Source organism: Hipposideros armiger, unplaced genomic scaffold, assembly GCF_001890085.2.
Source record: "Hipposideros armiger isolate ML-2016 unplaced genomic scaffold, ASM189008v1 scaffold_49, whole genome shotgun sequence".
NCBI lineage: Eukaryota > Metazoa > Chordata > Mammalia > Chiroptera > Hipposideridae > Hipposideros > Hipposideros armiger.
In genome coordinates, this window is record NW_017731399.1 from 3,149,798 (window position 1) to 3,169,387 (window position 19,590).

At 38.6% G+C, this 19,590-nt stretch overlaps 2 protein-coding genes across 12 annotated transcripts in view; one reads left to right on the forward strand and one right to left on the reverse strand.

Moving 5' to 3' along the window:
* The window catches only part of BBOF1 (basal body orientation factor 1), a 34,581-nt gene extending 19,344 nt beyond the window's left edge, over window positions 1–15,237 (reverse strand). Inside the window, exons 1-4 of one of the 2 annotated variants that reach the window (XM_019640316.1) lie at window positions 15,080–15,237; window positions 11,660–11,888; window positions 5,344–5,409; window positions 3,721–3,864 (exon numbers count right to left, since the gene is read on the reverse strand). In XM_019640316.1, the coding sequence (XP_019495861.1) occupies window positions 3,721–3,864; window positions 5,344–5,409; window positions 11,660–11,888; window positions 15,080–15,138 (498 nt within the window). In that variant the 5' untranslated portion in view covers window positions 15,139–15,237. Of the gene's footprint in view, window positions 1–3,720; window positions 3,865–5,343; window positions 5,410–5,675; window positions 5,784–11,659; window positions 11,889–15,079 lie in introns of those variants that run through there. The other variant, XM_019640317.1, reaches the window with a different exon arrangement.
* Window positions 15,238–15,338: 101 nt separating this feature from the next.
* ENTPD5 (ectonucleoside triphosphate diphosphohydrolase 5 (inactive)) overlaps window positions 15,339–19,590 on the forward strand; it is a 36,385-nt gene continuing 32,133 nt past the window's right edge. For 2 of the 10 annotated variants that reach the window (XM_019640328.1, XM_019640332.1), the window contains exon 1: window positions 15,415–15,514. The gene's annotated coding sequence lies outside the window, so the exon portion shown is untranslated. Of the gene's footprint in view, window positions 15,394–15,413; window positions 15,515–15,555; window positions 15,759–17,443; window positions 17,550–19,590 lie in introns of those variants that run through there. The other 8 variants (XM_019640327.1, XM_019640322.1, XM_019640329.1 and 5 more) reach the window with 7 other exon arrangements.

Below are 19,590 nucleotides of genomic sequence, written 5' to 3' on the forward strand. Positions count from 1 at the left end.
CCCCAATTCCCCAATAAAAATCTTTAAAAAAAAAAAAAAAGATAGAATGGCCTAGGTGGCATGAGACACAAAATGCTATGGGAACACATAGAAAATGTTTCCTTTATTTTCTGCTCTTTTTATTTATTTCCCCCCCCCGGCTTTATTGAGATATAATTGACATATAACACTGTGTAAGTTTAAATTATTGATTTGATACACTTATGTGTTGCAAAATGATTACCACCATAGCATTAGCTAACATCTCCATCATGTCATATAATTGTCATTTCTTTTCTTGTGGTGAGAATATGTAAGATCTACTCTCTTAGCAACTTTCAAGTACACAGTACAGTATTATTAGCTATAGTTATCATGCTGTACATTAGATTCCCCAGAAGTTGTTACTCTTATAACTGGAAGCTTGTATTGTATACCCTTTGACCACTATCTCCCCTTTTCCCCCTCCCCTCAGCCCAGGAACCTACCACTCTACTCGGTTTCTCTGAGTTTGGCTTTTTTTCAATTCCACATATAAGTGATATCATACAGTATTTGTCTTTCTCTGTCTGACTTACTTCACTTAGCATAATACCCTCAAGTTGCATCCCAGTTGTTGCAGATGGCAGGAAAAAAATTAGTCCTTTTAAAAGGGACTCTGGGGGAAAGCCTCATGGAAAACATGCATTTGAGCTGAGCCTTTGAAGAGCAGATAAAATTTTAATGTACAGAGATCTATCAGGAGTACAGTCCAAGCAGAAGAAACAGGATGAACAAAGTAACAAAGGCAGAAAAGACTTCCGGGGTGAGTGAATGCCCAGTTTGGGTGGATGAAAGGGGGTGTGCATGGGGAGGTGTAGTAAAAGGAGATAGCAACGCTCCAGTGTAGGTGTAGGGTCTTGACACTCACACTCAGGTATCCGGACATTCTGTTTACAACAGAGAAACACTAAAGAAGGTCCTTGAGGGAGGTAATCAGCACTGTGATATTTTAAGACTATTCCTGTCGCAGTCAGTGTGTATTTTGGACTGTGGTGCTGTGGTGATTTTGAAATATGTCCACAACCAGCACCAATGTGACAACCATATGAGTTGGCACGTTGGAAGGAGCCCCTCAGGATCCAGTCAAGCTCTCTGGTGACTGTAGCTAACTAACACCTGGACGGCACCTCATGAGAGACCCTGAGCCAGAACTGCCCAGTTAAACCGCTCCCGAATTCCTGACCCATAGAAATTGTGCTTTTAACAAATGTTTATTATTGTTTTAAGCCACTAAAACAGTAATTTGGGGGTGATTTGTTCTACGGTAATAGGTAATTAATGCAGGTAAAGAAATAGAGGGAGCAAGACGAGAGGTACTCGACAGGAATTCAGGACACTGGGGTTCTGCTACCAGCTCTACAACTTACCATGAAAGTCATTTAACATCTCTGTGTCTCAGTTTTCCTCATCTGTAGAATGGCTTAAAATAGGCTCTAAAGTTTCTCCCAGCTCTGAGATTCTATGAATTCTATGAAATGTTTTAGTTTTAAACAGCTCTTCATATCATTCACTTAGCAAGTTTTATTATTACGTACTAGTCTAGGAGCTAGTGAGCAAAGACATGTACACACACAAGTAGATGATATGGCTTTTATTCCCCTTAGTTTATAAAGATTAAAGAACACAAACATAAAATAACTAGAGAAGACAGTTATATAACTCCTATTTTAAGGACTTTAAAGGGCTTGAAACCCATAGGAGAAAGAGTTCCCCAGAAAATACTGCAGAGGAGTTTGTATAATGGTGAGCTACAGAAATTAAGAACAATTTTAAAGCAACAGTTATAAAGCAACAATTAATCAAGTTCATGAACAAAGTCAGCCTCACGGGAAGATTCTGAGATAACTACACAGTTATGACCAGGAGTTAAAACACATTCCTGTCAATCTAAGAAAGTGCCTTCCCACTCCCCAACTTGCCTGAAATGTGCTGATTCTTTTCTTTAATTAGAGCTTCAAAGAGTCCTCTATTAAGACTTTTAAAGCTATATAATCAAAACAATAATCGAAACATCAAAAATTACTATGCTACTACTCTTACTAAGAGTCAATCTGAGGCAATTGTGCTAAGTACTTTACACACATTCGTTATTTAATCCACACATCTCTAAGAGGAGGCAGGTGATACGATATCCACATTTTACAAAGGAGGAATCTGAGACTCAGAGACGTTAACAGGCTGTCCAAGGCCACGTAGCTATCAGCTGCAGAGCCAGGATATGAAGTCCATGAGCTCTACCACAACATTATCTTATCTCCCTTATTCATTTCTCATATACCCTTTCAATTTGGCAGTTAGCTAAGAAGTAGACAGAAAAAACAGGTGGAAGAACTTTTGTTTCCCATCAAAGCTTCTTCTTGCTAAGTAGGGTAGTCGAGGAGAGCCTGAGAGACATTGCATGCTTGGAAGACACACCATGATTGAGAGTGAGGGGCACTAAAAGAGATCTAAAAAGAGCCTTAAATATTACTAACTGTAATAATCATAATTTTAGCAGGAGTAATAACAGCAGCAGAATAAGCAACAGCAGGTAATATTTATCACAGTGCTAGGCATATAAAATAGATTTCATTTATTCTTCACAATGACCCTTTGAAGTTGGTACTATTTCTCTCATCTCCATGGTACAGATGAGGAAATTTAACAAGATACCCAAATAATGAAGACAGTATTAATACTTTGGCAGTCTGACTTCAGAGCACCAACTTTTAACCCCTACACTAAATGCTATATGGTTACCTTTGGTGGCAATACTACTTCTATTATTATGCTACTACTAATATTAGTAGAGTATTCACGAATATTTAGTTGTGTGGTAGAGCCAGCTCATATCAGGAATTTTGTTAGCAGGTTGTTAAAGCATTGGTAACTTGAAATTAACCATAATAAAAGTATTTACTCCCAAGGAAATTAACAAATGCTATGAATCAGGACCTTTTTTTTTTTTTTTTTTTTTGCAGAGAGCTACACACCACTGTTAATATAATTCTTACTATGTGATACACACTATTTTAAGCACTTTACACATATAAACTCATTTAATCCTTACAACAACCTTATGACACAGTAACTCTTATTATCCCCATTTCACAGATGAGGAAAAACCAAGGTGAGTAACTTGCCCAAAGTCACAAAGCTAATTTCAGCTTTTTGTGCCTGGCATTCATCTGTGACATTTGTTGCATTATCACTAATGTAATAAAGCTAACTTCTGAACTGAGGGAATGGAAAGTAAGAGAACGAGCATAGCAAAGTCAGGGAAACTTTCTGGAAGTATTCAGTTTTCCTCACCCCACCCACCCCTACCCAGAGAGCCTTCTTAAAATTTTCTAAAATTATATTCATCAATCTAAACATATTTTCCTTTAGGACTTTGCTGCTTTGCCCCTAATGTTTTCAAAGTGTAGTTTGTTTCTTATTGAATCCACTCCAAAGGTTTAACTGCTGAAAAAACATGGGAAGGTGTTGGTTAAGATTTGGTGAAATTACCAAGAAATCAGTGCTTAGGAAAAGAAAAGTCTAACCATCAAGACCTTTGGCATCCAGTCCTAAACTGATATGTCTTATCCTTTTACTCTCAAAAACTCTGAAATGTCAAAGGGATTCTTTTACCATCTAACAGGAGTAAATGTTTATGAAGGCTTTTGCAGATATAGTAGTGAACTCTAATCTCCTTTTTTTAAAAAGAAAAAAACTTACATCATCTAATTCTTGCTCCACTTGGATTTTTCTCTTTTGGAATTGTTTTATTGTTTTCAGCTCTGTCTGAATCATGCCAATTTCTCTGGCTTTCTTATGAAACTGTTCCTCCAGCTCATTTATTTGCACAGCATACTTTTGTTCCTATATGTAAAAAAACCAGGTAAATGAGTTAGGAAAAAGAACGTAAGTCACACAGAATCAAGTTCAATTTGAAGTCTTAAGCCACTTGTCTATTTTCTTTGAAGAAATGTCCCCTTTTTATTTTGCATAAAGTTTCCATTTATGTTAAAAGATATCAAGTGCCTTGAATAAGAAAAATTCTAGAATGATCTGATCTTGTATAGAAAATGCAGATATTTATTAAAAAGAGGTATGGGAAAGTTAAACAAAGTTTTAATCTGTAAGAAATGTAAATAACATTCCTGACCCTAAATTAAAATTAGTAAATTAAGAGACAAAGAAAGGGCCAATATTGCTAATAAATAAATACAGAAGAAGATGGGAGTAAGAGGAAGGAACCGGTAAGAGAGAAAAGGAGGAGAAATAAGGAGGAGGAAGATAAAAGGAAAGAGGAGAGAGAAAAAAGAAGAAAAGAGAGAAAAGGAGGGAGGAAGAAGAAGAAAAAAGAGCCAATAACATAAGCATCACTAATACCAGTAAAAAAAGGAACAAGAGATACGAAAAAAAAATGCAAATGACCCTCAAACATATGAAAAACTGCTCGACCTACCTCATAAGAGAAATGAAAATTGAAATACACTGAGATACCATTTCTCACCTATCATGTTAACAAAAACCCATTTTGACAATATACTCGGGTATGTTGTGAACTCATGGATAGAAGTTAGGGATTTATATCATGGTATATACAAATATACCATGTTTGATAGGTTTTACTTTGGAACCACATAAATATTTTACATAATTGTAATTATATAATTACATAATTTTATATACACAGATTTTTCAAAAGCAACTCCTAGAAATCAAAAGCAAAATGTGTTGTTGAGTTAGTGGCATAACCTCACAAGAAAGGAATTATTTCAAATGATTTTTAAACTTTGAATTTGATAGTAGATCCTTATTGGTGTATATCCTAAGGGGGAAAGGACCCCACAAAATCTTAAACTGTTTCCACTTATCTATGTTAGTAGTAGTATTGGTATTGGTATTCTATGACTGTCGATGTACTGAGGTTTAAAGCAACTACACAATTATACTGGTATCATTAAGAATCAAGATTTTTGGTGAGGGAAAAAGGAGACACAGATAAAGTTAAGTAAAAATGCTGTATTCCTGTGTCTGAATTGAAAGCATTAGTATGGGCTCAGCATATATTTTACGATATATTTTAATCTTTAAAAAAATAAATATTTCCTAACGTGATCCACTGAAAAGCCCTAAAAAGACTGTCAAACTCAGGATCGGTAAGCACCACAGATGGTTTTCTACAATAACATATTTTTATGTTACTATTGAGCTTCTGTACAAGTGTGTGAGCACTTTAAGGTTGCTGAGCTGCTCAGAGGATCTATTCATTTATTCTCATTGTCTTCAATATGAGCTTGCCAGAAACCTGACCATCCAGGAAGTGATGTATTCATGCACATAGATACTCACCAATTTTTCTTTCTCCTCTTGGGCTTTTTCCTTTGTTTCATTCAATTGCTGTTTCAGTTTTTCAATCTGTTAGATGAAAATACAGAATCAGGAAAGTAAAGAAATTGCTCTGGGCCCTGCCTTTATTAAGTAGCCTTGTTTTTACATTATAGTAAAACCAGTAGGGTTTCCAAAACCTGGCTGTCATCAGAATTACCAGAGTAACTTTTTCTTTTTAATTGTGGTAAAGAACACAACATTAAATTGACCATCTTAACTATTTTTAAACATACAGTTCAATAGTGTTAAGTAAATTCACATTGTCATACAACAGGTCTCTATAACTTTTTCACCTGGCAAAACTGAAACTCTATCCTCATGCAACACTGATTCCTTCTTTGACTTTCCACCAGCCCTTGGCAACCACCTTTCTACTTTCTATTTCTGGATTTTGACTACTTTAGATACTTGATATGAGTGGAATCATTAATATTTGTCCTTTCGAGTATGGCTTATTTCACTTAGCATAATGTCCTTGAGGTTCATCTATGTGGTAGCATGATAGGATTTCCTTCTTTTTTAAGGCTGCATAATTTTCTTTATCCATCTCATCATTGGACATTTGGGCTGCTTCCACCTCTTGGCTATGTGAATAATGTTTCAACGAACATGGGTGTGCAAATAGCTCTCCAAGATCCTGCTTTAAATTCTTTGGGGAATATACCCAAAAGTAGGATTCCTGTATCATATGGTAATTCTATTATTAATGTTTTGAGGAACCTCCATAATGTTTTCCATACTGGCGGCACCACTTTACATTCCCACCAATAGTGCACAAGTGTTCCAGCTTTTCTGCATCTCCCCAACACTTGTTATTTTCTGTTTTTCTGATAGTAGCCATGGGTATGAAGTGATATCTCACTATAGTTTTGATTCGCACTTCTCTTATCTGGGGAACCTTTTGAAAGAAAAGTTTCAAGAAGAGTACAAAGAGTTCTCATACACTCTTCACCCAATTTTGCCATATTTGCTTTCCTCTCTATGTATATAGATAGATAGATCTATCTAAATACATAATTATATAGATACAGACAGATGATATATTTCTTTTTACATTGTTTTTTCAGGACCATGTGCGAATTAACTTTAAGACATCATGATTGTTTACCCCTAAATGTTTATGTATTATATTTCCTAAGAAAAAAGACATTCTTTTTTAGAAGCGCAGTACAATTATCAAAATCGGGAAATTTAACATTGATATAATCTATAGTCAATATTCAAACTTTACCCCATTTGTCCCAAAAATGCCCTTTATTGAAACTTTTCTTTTTCTGGTCCAGGATATAATCCTTGATTATGCATTACATTTAGTTGTCATGTATCCTAGTCTTCTTTAATTTGGAACAGCTTGTCTTTTATGATATCAACATTTTTGAAGGATACTGGCCAGAGTTAGGATTATCTGAAGTTTCTTCATGAGTAAATTCAGGCTATGCATTTTTGGCAGGCATACACTGCCAAAGCGATGATGTTATCCTTTCCAGTGATTCACATCATGAGGTGATTGATATCAATTTTAATCAATGGGTTAAGATTATGTTTGCCAGTTTTTTCAACTTAAAAACTACTCTTTTTCCTTTTGTAATTATTAAGTAATTTGTGGGAAGATATTTTGAAACTATACAAATATCCTTCTGTTCATCAAACTAACACCCACTAGTTTTAGCATCCCCTGATGATTCTTGACTGCATCAATTATTATTATAATGCCAAATGGAAATTTAATAATTTACTGCATTCGACTATAAGGAAAAGCTTTCCCTTCTCCCTCATTTATTAATTTATGTATTTATTAGTAGTATGCACTCATGGGCTTGCTTTATTCAGTGGTTTATAATCTATTACTGTCATTATTTATTTTGATTATCCCAGAATTGGGCAGTGGCAGCCCCTTCTGGCTAGCCCCCATGTCCTTTAATATTTTTTACTTACTTTCTGCCACATTAAGATATTCCAGGCTCATCTTTTACTTACTTTCCCTGCCTCAGTCTTGGAATCAATCATTTCTCCAAGGATGCTACTTTTAGTAGGGAATCTGAGTAGTTTTGTAAACTAAAAACTCCTTGACATGGTTATATAATCAGAGGAGACACAAGTGAAATATTGTTGTAATATCTTATACTGGTTTAAGGAAAACCTACAAATTCTAAAAGATAAATTGAGACAGTCCTAAGTCATGTAGGACAGGTGTGAAATACAATGAGATTCATTTTGTGATTGATTAAACAAAGTGTTAAATACAAAAACCCACTCTTAAGGAAAATCTCCTAATTTTGTTCAAGATGCAACAGTTTTTAAAACATTTCATTTCTAATATTTCCCTAATTACCAATGAAATAAGACTACGAACAGTTTAAATAAAATTTAAAAAATAGAAGAATGAGTAATAAAACTATAGGAGAGCTAATTAACCAGGATATATTGAATCTACTTTACTTCTTCCCCCCAAAGTAGTTTCTTTGGTTTTAATGGACACCCATGATTTTGAAAAAGTATACATTTGCTCCAGCTAGATGTGGGCCTTTTACTATATGGAGGCAGATGAAAATCAAGAACTACAAGTGATACTGATAAATGCAGACCAATATCAATTAGCTAGTACAGGCCATAAAGCTTTTATGTAATGAATTATGAAAATTATTTGTATGGCTGGCCTAAAATTTACTTTAGAATAATACTTTATAGAAGATAATTTTGATAATGCCTACTATTCAAAAAGTAATTTTAAAAACAGAAGTTGCCTAGGAAAGAAGGTAAAAAAAACATTAATGCACAAAAATTATACTTTATTTAATAAAATACAGAAAAATCCACACAAGTATTCAGTTGTCTGATTTCTCTAATATGCTTTCAATATCATCTTGAACTTAATTTTGATTGCTATTAACTTTTTCAAAGCATCAGTACACTCACAAGCCATTCACTCAAGCATGCAAACATACTTTAATGAATGCCTACTATGTGCCAGGCCCGACTAGGTGCTGGAGATACAGCACCAAACAACAATTTTTAAAAGGCCCCAAAATTATTTACTCCTAAGAGTCTTCATTCTTTGTCTCTCAGGAAAAGAGATAATAGACAAATACATAAGTAACATGCATTCCACATGGTGGAAAGTAATAAATATGACAAAAACAATAAAACAAAGGAGTAGTTTTAATTTTAAAGAGGGTAGTAAGGAAGGGTCTCACTGAACAAGTGGCATTTAAAAAATTATGGAATGATTCATGAATGTGCATGTCACCCTTCTGTAGAAGCCACGCTTTGCATCACTCCAATTGTTGGGTCCAGACAATCAATAAAGAGGCTGGATGTCAAATTAAGGTTCCGAAGATTTTATTAAGCTGAGCTCAGCGACCGTCTCTCCGACTAAGGAAAAACGGCCCCAAGACTCAGGGGGGTAAGGTTTTTATAAGATAGGGCTGTATGCAAAGTAAATTACAGAAGCCAAAAAGAATGTGTAGTTATTTTAGTTAAAACCGCATTCAGCTGTTGCAACAGTGTTGTTATGTCCAGGTGTCTTAACAGTACATTGTGACCAGGTTGAGGGTTGAGTTGATCGTATAAACTGTTTCTCAGAAATATGTATGTAATTAATTTTGAGACATTAAGGTTAGCAGCTGCAAGGTTTTCTGAAAGGGGAGGGGGTAAGAGGGAACTGCTACAAGGCCTCCTGGGAGGTGGGAGAGTAAGGGGAAACTGAGCAATGTTTTTCTTTAACCTTTTATTCCCCAGCAGAAGCAAAGCAGGTGTACAGAAGCAAAAAGAGCTGTTAGTTCCTGTGAAATGGTCTAAGCCACTTGTGACAAAACTACTTCTGCAAAACATTCTTAATATTTCTGTTGTAACCCATTTCTTGTTCTTAACAGGAACTTCTGCTTAGAGTCTAGCTGGAGTAGCTGAAGTATGATTTTTAAAAAGTGAGTCTGTCCGGCCTAGGGTCCGGGCCGGGGTCCCTTCACAATATTAGTTCATATGTGTACTGAAGAAAACACATTAATAAACAATAAAAAATGGGTGAAGGAACGTACAGAAGATGTTCAAGTAACTAATAATCAGGAAAATACAAATTAAAACACTGGGATACTAATTTATACCCATAAAATAAGCAAAAATTATTAAGTATAACATCAAGTATTAACAAAAATGTGGGCAAATAGAACTCACTCTAATATGTCACTTGTGACAGTATAAATGGGTATAACTTCTTTGTAGCTCAATTTAAACCCCATGAAATTGAAACTATGTGTGCCCCATAATATAGTAATTTAACTTCTAAGTGTCTACTCTAGAGCAACTCTCACACATGGGCACACGCAGACATACATAAGAATGTTCACTGAATGTTTGTAATAATGAAAAAGTGGAACCTAACTGACCCACAGGGCGTGGGTATGGAATATTATAAAGCAGTTAAGAATAAATGAAAAAATAAAGAGTCAATGGAGTTGTAATAGATACATATATCAGGGGAGAGGGGACAGTAGATGGGGGAGGAGGGTTGTCACTTTGTGAAGGGTGAAAAGGATAACTATTGCATTGTTTTGTACATCTGAAACTAATAATAAAAAAAAGAAAAAAAAAGCATGCTCTTTATAAATTTTTTTAAAAATGAACTATCATGTGATTTTTGTGACTATACCACAAAAACAAGATGTTGAGTAAAAAAACAAGTTGCAAGGCCGGCCGAGTAGCGTGTTGGTTAAGAGCTGGCTTGGAATGCCAGCTCTGAGCAGCAGGGACCTGGTTCGGATCCCACATGAGGGCCAGTGACACTGCCCTCTACAGTTAAGATGGTGAACAACAGCTCGACCTGGAGCTGGGCTGCCGTGAGTCGCCAGCTACGGCGTGGGCTGCAGCCCCTGCTGCAGTGGGCTGCCATGGGCTACCGTGTGTGGCCAGCAGCCAGTGTGAGCGGCCGGCAGCCGGTGTGAGCGGCCGTCCAGAGGCCGGCGACTGATCTGCCTCACCCCGGAAGAGCGCAATGATGGTGCCAACTTGGGCCAGTGAGGCGATGTCCTCCACAACTAGACTGAAGAACAACAGGACAGCAACTTGTCTGTTCCCTTTCCCTGATTCCCCAACACTGTTCCTCTCTCCCAATTCCCCCAAAAATATCTTTAAAAAAAAACAAGTTGCAAAAGACACATACAGTATGATACTACTAATGTAAAATTTAAAACAAGACTTCGGTATGTCTTGTTTGTGGATACATAATAAATAGTGAAAGTACAAAAACATACATGGGGATGAAACACATCATCCTCAGAGTGGTGGATATTTCCTTGGATTTCCATGGGGTTCATAGAGGCAGATGGAAAAAAAGAATTTGTAGTTCACCTAAATTCCACTTTAACACCTACTAGCTGGTGACTTTGGGCAAGTTACCTGTCCTTTCTCAGAGTTACTTACTTCATCTATAAAATGGGAATGAAATTTTCCCCCCAGAGTTTAGGACTTTAAATTTGTCCCAAAGTGCTGAAGCAAAATCATGATAAAACATTGTTTTCCTTTACAACACCCCAACAGCTATATGGGGTTATTAAAAGGACTAAATGAGGTAACAGAGTTAAGTTCCTAGCATAGTGCCGGGCACAAAATAGGGACACCAAAATGTTAGTTCTCATCCTTTTTTCTTCCAGATCTAAAACAACAGCTTTATTCTCAAACCCTTAAATAAGGTACAATAATATAAATTCAAGATCAACTTGCTGGGTTCATAATCATGTGATCATGAATTATCAGTGAGTTACTTTACAAATCATTAAAAGTATTTATCAGGGGCGGCCAGTTAGCTCAGTTGATTAGAGCGCAGTGCTCAAAACACCAAGGTTGCTGGTTTGATCCCTGGATGGGCCACTGAGCTGCACCCTCCACAACTAGATTGAAATAACTACCTGACTTGGAGCTGATGGGTCCTGGAAAAACACACTGTTCCCCCGAAAAAAACAAAACAAACACAAAACTATTTATCAATATCAAAAGTTATACAGATCATATACCATGCTCTTATCCTTGGATCATAATGTTCCTTTATGATCATCAATCTGTTTCACACAAAAGAACATAGGGCAAGAACTGAAAATAAGAAAGGGCCAGTCATGACAGTAAAGCCATTCTGAAATAGTGTCCTGCGTCAAGGAGAGTTAAAGTCAATTGAATTGCCTTAACTACATGATAAGATTTCAAGGAATTAAAATCCTTGAAATATATAACCACACAAGTATAACACAGAGGTAGTTACTGAGGCTCAGGAGGGTTTCTACCTACCTACCATATTATCTTTCTCCTGATCCTGCTTCTTCAGGTAGTTTAATACAGACATTGTGTCTTTCTCCATTTTATACTGCTGTTTCTTTAAGTCCTCATTAGTTTCTGCAAGTCTCCGGGAAACATCACGATACTCAATCCTAGAAAGTTCTGTGACTTCCAGCCTGCCCTCCCAAAGGAGAGCATTGGCCTTGGCTCTCTCCACTGCAGATTCATCAGTTTTTATTGTGTTCCTACACGGGAAGAGGACATCGATAGCATATAACTATTCTCTACTATAGTGACATTTCATCTCTCTATTATTATTTGTTTTGTTTGGGATTGCCTGGCACACATGAGCAAATATCACTGGACAAATCAGTTAATAAGAAATACATATTTACTTGATAAGGGAGTTATTTTAGTAGGTGCTTCTTCCTGGAATAGGGGAGCTTTAAACCTTAACTCTAAAGGACTGGAAAAACAGAGGAAAGGCATGATAAGTCAAATTCATTTCATAAAGCTTTCACATCTTTTCATTCACTTCTTTGAGTCTCTCATATTTGAACTGTCTTTTCTATCCCTACTCACTCAGTCTTATTAGTCATTGGCTCTCTCCACTGCAAATACATTACCTTAGTTCCTCTTCTGCATGATATATTTGTAGTGTAATTGTAACTTTAAGTCCATATTTCTATAATCTTCCACCTATCCTAACCCGTTTTGTTTTTGTTTTAGGTTGTTTTGGGTTTTGTTTTGGTTTTACTAGACCTTGGACAAAAGATCAAGTCACTAGGGCAAGTATGTTAAATACTTTATCTGCTGGCACCATAATGGACCAGGCTTTAAGGATGGCTGAGAAACAATCCATAATCATTTATACAGATGTGGAGAGGAAATTTTAAAACAACAATAAAGAATGGCTTAAAAAATGGCTTCAAAGATTAAAATGATAAAAGGGGAGATTTTTCAAAATAAAGGTTTATTGTATGAGCATTAACTAAACACTATCCCTTATATATGATAGGCACTGGATATATAGTTAGATACTAACTAAGAAGCTCACCCATTATTTGAATTCTAAATATTTTCACACATAAGTATGTGTGTACCTTTCTATACTGTCACCCTCCATCCCCACTCCTCAACTCCTGGTTCTTGACCCCTTTTCAGTCCCACTCTCACCGTTTGTTCTCTACAAATTAAGGTCAGCCCCATCCCCAACCCTCAGCCTATTATAGCTGTTGACCTCCCTTTCCAGCATAACTTAGGCAGTAGTGATAGACTGCCTTGTTACAATCATCCAATTGCTCCCTGAAGTTATCAAGTCTAACCTGCTCAGAGTAGTTGATGCAAGAAATCAGGTAGGATTTCTCATAGGAAGACCACTAATACTAATTGTAGAAACAAAGCAGGGTTTGTTTCCATGAGTCATGGAAAATCCCAGGAATAAGAGGTCTGTTACCCTCAACGTTCCTCATTGTTGATATGTGTACTGTAGACGCACAGTCAAAAATAGAAAACATATGCTAGTGAGTTCCAGGAATGTGGTAAGCCCTTGGCACTTTAAAAAAGTGGACTAACTATGCAGTTATGAAAAAACACACTGTAGAAGAATACTTATATTAATACATGGGGGGAAGCTACAAATAAATATGTACACTGGGCTATCATTTTATAAAGAAAAAAAAGAATGTCTCAAAATGATAGCAGTGCTTATCTTTAGATGATGGTGATTTTTGTTTCCTCCTTTGACTTTCCCTATTTCCTAAACTTTCTGAGCATACATTACTCTCTTAACTTACTTCACAAATTTTACAAGTGTGGGGATTCCCTCGTGGTCCCAGTGTTGTTGGACATGTTATGACAAGGAAATTCCAGGGTCACCCAATAGATCTAGTGTCAACCTAGCAACAACTCTAAGCCTGCAAAGGATTAGTGCTAGAGCAATATCCACTTGAGGGGTTTGAATCAGTTTGGGGAAATCTGAACAATTACCCAATTTGGTCAAATCCTTTAGGCCAGCAGTTCTCAACCTGTGGGTCGCGACCCCTTTGGGGGTCAAACGACCTTTCCACAGGGGTCTCCTAAGACCATCGGAAAACAAAAAGATATTTACATTACAATTCTTAACAGTAGCAAACTTACAGTTATAGAGTAGCAATGAAAATAATTTTATGGCTGGGGATCACCACAACTTGAGCAACTATATTAAGGGGTCGCGGCATTAGGAAGGTTGAGAACCGCAGCTTTAGGCTTTCCTTTGAACCAAAAATAATCCCTAATAGGCCCAAGGAACTACTTCAATCATCCAGAGATCCTTTAGATGTTCAAGGTCATCTCAACCACACAGCAGAGCTCTCTCAGACTAGGGGCAAGGAAGAATGAACCTGGAGCACAGTTCTTGTGGAAAAAAACATCCAAGTTGAAGGATACACAAGCAGACACCTTAATTTGTTTATCGAACAAATATTAAGCATCTGCTGTTTCAGGGTCTCTGTTAGATGCTGGAGATAGATATGGTGAATAATGCTTAGCACCTATTCTACAGAAGTTTATAGTCTTGAGCAGGGTTTCCCAACACTAACACTACTGACATTCTGAGCTAAATAATTCTGTTAGGGGTGGGGGGGGGTTGTCCTGTGCACTGCAGGATGTTAAACAGCATCCTTGGTCTCTACTCACTAGATGCCAGTAACACACATCCCCAGATGTGACAACTAAAAATGTTTACAGATATTGCCAAATGTTCCCTGAGAGGCAAAATTGTCCTGGGTTATGAACCACTAGTCTAGAGCAGTGCTGTCTAACAGAGCTTTCTGTGATGATGGAAATGTTCTATATCTGGGCTGTCGAGTATAGTCACCACTACCCATATGTACGTAGTGAGCATATGAAATGTGGCTAGACAACTGAGGATCTGAATTTTTAATTTTAATTAATTTTAATTGCCACACATGACAGGTGACTACCCTATTGGACAGCGCTGGTCTAGAGGACCTCCAATATCCCAAGAAATGTTATCGTGACCTTCACTTTCAGTGTCAAAATTCTTCCTCCTCATTCTCAGTTCTTTGTTCCTGTACTAGTACCTATTTAACTCAGTCCTGTGTTACTTCTACTGTTTGGGAACTTCTCTGCCTCTATCGTTAATGCATTACACACAGGCAGGGGCTGTGTCTAAATTACTTCAGGGTCCCAAATATGTCTCAGTTGAAGCAGTAAGATTTGGCATGCATTTTGGGGAATTTTTGAACAATGGGAACTGCTCTTCTCAGAATCAGGGAGAGAGAGAGGTGGATCGAGGTGGATCCAGGAGGGTGCAGGACGGTCCAGGGGCGCCAGCGGGAGGGTGACAGCCAACTCCTTCGTTGGGCGGTCCCCAGACCCGAATCCCCGGAGGGTAGGCCCAGAAAGAGGGGACACCAGCGTGGCTTCTCCTTACTTCTGGTTGTCTTTGCCTTTGCTCTTGTCTTTCCTTTTGCCCTTTCCCTTCGACGGCATCTCGGCTTCTCCAAAGGCCCCCTCTCGTCGTAGTGTCTCTGCCGCCGCCCAGGCCCAGCTCCGTCTCTAAGGAAACCTGCACGCCAAGCTGGTAACGTTCCGCCCGGGCTGTTGCCAGCGCGCGGAGAGCGCATGCGCCGTTACGTGGCCCCCGACGCCGCCGCGTGGAGCCCATTCCGCAGCGGGAGGGGCGAGAAGGGCGGGGCGGAGGTCGCTCCGAGGGCGGCGGGCGGCCGCGCCGGGGCGGCGCTTGCGGTGAGTGTGTGAGCGGCGGAGGCTCCAGAGCCTGACCCGGTGTCGGACCGGGAGGCCGGAGCGGGCTAGTTCTGGGCGGCGGTGCGACGTCCTGCGGGCCGGGCGTCTCCAGCGGTGCGAGGTCCGGACTTGCTACCCCACGGGTCCGCCCGCCCCGCCGGTTTTGCATGTTCCTCGTTGTCGAGTCCTCGCGTTTCATCACGCCTCAGCCTGCGTGGCCGCTGCCGCCTGGCTTTCGCCCCTGCTCAGCCTCTCTCGAACCTGCCCAGACTCGTTTGGTTTCCTTTCCCCTGTCCTGGCTTCTAACTTGCTAATTCTGTAAGGGGTGGCGCATGTAGTGGACTTCCCGGGCCACACGTTTTTTGGTGAGGCGATGGAGGACTTTTAGGAGGGCGGTGGTTGGGGTGAGAGTGGCAGCCTCCGCGGGGCAGTGCGCGCGGGCGTCCTGGGGTCCGGGAGGCGGGCGAGGAAACAAGTGATTCCACCTGGGGCGGGAGAGGCCACGGGGCTCGAGGAGAGCCCTGGGGTCAGGCCCTGGGCCCCATTCTGTCCCGCGTAGCCGACGCTGCCCGCCCAGAACCGGCCAGGGATACCTTTTTCCTGGTATCTCATGCGTCCGCATCCCCTTTTTTTCTGTAAGTTGCATGAAGTTGAAAGCTCTTGCCTTTTGGGGTGTGTGGTTTTTCTTTCCTGAGCATACCAATGAAAAGGAGTACTCGAAAGTATTCTTTTTCAGAGGAGGAGCTCTGTGATGATGCATGTCTTCATTCAATGAGAGTTAGTGAGTCATTAAGGCAGATAAGGAATTCTGGGTGCCAATGCAATAGGAAACTTGTAATTCAAGCTCAGCTGTGTGTCATCCTCCATGTCTAAAATTTCTTTTAAGAACTTCATTGTTCATCCCCCCCCCCCGACTTCCCTGGGGAGAACTGAATCCCTACATCCCTTCCAGAGGTCTCTGACCTCTGATGCTCTCCTCCAAGCCCCTCTTTTTCACTTAGTTTCTGAATTCTGTGTTTAGAGTGAAAAATTCTGATCTATTAGCACTGAAAATCTTTTTAAGACATACCATCTTCTGGTATGATCGTGGCTTAATCTATTTCCGGTGCATTTCCCCCTCTTTTGTATGTCACTTCTATGGGTACATGGTGGAATCACCATACATGGAAGGGGTTTCCTCTGATACGAAATCTATAAAGTTAGGATAAATTTTGTATGACTAAGGTTCTGAAAATGCACCCGATAGATAACTTGCAGGAAAGAAAGGGTAGGGCATCGTCTGTCACAGGCTCTAGTTGGAATACATTAAAAAAATTGGTAACTGGATAATATGAAAGTCATTCCAGAACTTTAGTTGTTTGAACATAGGCCTACAGACTCATTTATAAACATGAAAATTGGACTGTAACAAGGTTATTTCTTAATATGAGCATAATACTTTATACTTGTATTTTATAGTATATACTTTATAGTTATTTTATTATACAACTTTTTTTTTTTTTTTTAGCTGAGCCACCCTGCCACCTGTTGGCAGCTCAGCAGAAGGACTGTAACTGCTGTTGCTCAGAGCTCGCACTCTTGAGTGAACTCAACCAACTGAGCCACTCGGCTGGCCCTATTATACAACATTTTTATTAACTACAAGTTTGGTTTTGTAGTTAGAACTGTTGTGATATGAATATGGCTAAGAGAAATGCCGAGATTCATAGTGTAGTAGAGATAGTTCTAGAATCTAGCCTTCTGAACCTCCACATTCTCTACCAAAGAACTGGGTGTTATTTATTATTCAGTCATCTGTTAGTAAGAAACATCTGATGCTAAAAATAGTAGAGTAGGAAGTTACTATTTAGCAATTCATCTGGTAGCATTTCTTTCCACAATTTCTAGTAGGTAGTTTTACTATGAAATTTCAGGATTATTTTACTGAATAAATTTGTTTCATTATTTAGAATGCTAATGATTTTAAAACTTGAAGTAAGCCACTTAGTGTTTTGTTGACTTGGCTATTTATTTATTTATTTATTTATTTATTCATTTATTTTTTACCCAGTTTGAATAGTTCCTGGTCAGCATAGAAATGTGGGTGTCTTGGCTGAATCTTCATGCAAACAAGATCATTCTGGTCCTGGTAGGTAGGGCAAATATCCGGATATAAGGTAACATCTGCTAGCTTAAAGCTGTAAATGTGCTTCATATGCTCCTGGGGTTTGGTTTTGTTTTGTTTCTGAGTTGGATTCTCTGTCTTTGCCAAATGATGTTAATTTTTCCCATTGATTATAATACCACCAAGTGTGGAGTTGTTATAAAAAAAAAAAGCCAAGTAAGAACTGAGGGCTATTTATCAAAATATGTAGTGTTTCTAATTTTTTCTTCTAGTAGTTCCAAAATTGGGTTTACTCTATAAAGTCTTCTGTGGCTTTATTCTGGTTTAGCTTGGAGACCAAGTTTCTACTCATAAATGATCCTTGAAATCACTTGATAGCAGGTGCTATTCCTTCCAGAGGGCTTTCATCCAAACTGTATCTAAAGGGGCTGATCAATATTTCTGAGTATCATGGGGAATTACTTTCATTCTGCTTTTTTATTGCATATGGTGCAAATACAGAATTCTATTAAACAGGTTCATCTTGTGATGTAACTAGTTTACATCCCTGCAGGGGTAAGAAATCCTGGAGATCAAGGATTTAGTCTCATTATCAATTTTTAAATCAGATTTTTAAACATTCACTGTTTTATTTATATACAAAATGTGTTGCTACAGATAATTATTACCTATTGGAAATTTATTGCAAAATACCCAATTTTTATTAGTTGTCCATCCTGACCAAGCTATTACACAGAAATAAAAGTTCTCTAACAAAAGTTATATACCCAAATTTCAGGCCCCCTTATCTGCACATTCATTTCATGGCTCTGTCACATGTTCATTCATTTAAGAACCGTTTAGTGAGTACCAACTGTATACCAGGCTTTTTTACAGCTTGAGGGATATGGTGAGGAACAAAACAGGACCCCTACTTTTAAGTGGCTTACAGTCAGATGTATGAAAGTGTTGACCTGGACATTGATCTCTGAGAATACACAACCTTCTTGGTACCTATACACACAGTTAACAGTAAAAGACACTAAACAGTGATGGGTAAAGGGAAGATGGCATGGCTCCTAAGTGCTACAGGAATTTGGAGGCATGAAAAGACTGTCATAGTCAAAGTTTACTTTGGAGGTGGGCCAAAAGGAAGAGGGAAGGTAGAACAAATGTGAGCGAAATTCAGTGTGTGCTTGAGAGTAGGAGTAATTCAACTAGAGCAGTGGTTCTCAAAAATGTGGTCCACAGATCAATAGCACCAGTGTCACCCTGGAACTTGTTAGAAATGCAAGTTCTCAGGCCTCACTTGCGACCTGGATTGGAAATTCTGGCAGTGAGGCCCAGCAGTCTATTTTAAGAAGCCCTCCAGGTGGCTCTCATGCATGCTAAAGTTTGAGAACTGCTGGTCCAGAGCAGAGGGTTCTTATATGGAAGTAGTGGACAAAAAACTTGGGCAGGGTGGCCTCAGAATTCACAGTGGAGGACTTGGAATGTTAGGCAATGTCTGCTCTTTTATCCTACAGAGCAGAGTCATCAACTTGTTATTTGAAGGCTGGATTTGGCCCATAAATGTGTTTTGTTTGACCTGCACAGTGTTTGGGGGGGTTTGTTTTTTACCTAAATGGAGTTAGTAGTTTTTAACAACTAAATGGAGTTGGTTCTCACTATTTAAAAACCAGATTCTATGTAGAAATCTGTGCTTTCAACTTATGTTGAAAAATCAGAGGACCTGGCAATACTGGGCCTGTATTTCATCATGCCAGCAATTTGTGAAAACAGCAAGCCGCTGCCTCTTTAGATGGGATGTGTGCTCTCTAGTTTGCCTCAGTACCCACCACTTCCTGTTGTTTTACACACACCTTTACTCACATTTCCTGCCTGGCCCCAGTAGGTATTTAGATATTTGAGTTTGTAACTTTAAATGTAGACCGTGGGGAATTAAAGTTTTGAGAAGAAGAGTGATGTGATTTATGTATTCATTAATTCATTACATAAAAATTGATTAATTAAGCATATATGCCAGGCTATACAGTGTTTAAAGATGAATGAGTCCCTGCCATGGTGTGAATTGCAATCTAGTGGGAAAATGATGAAAACAACATTTTAGGATG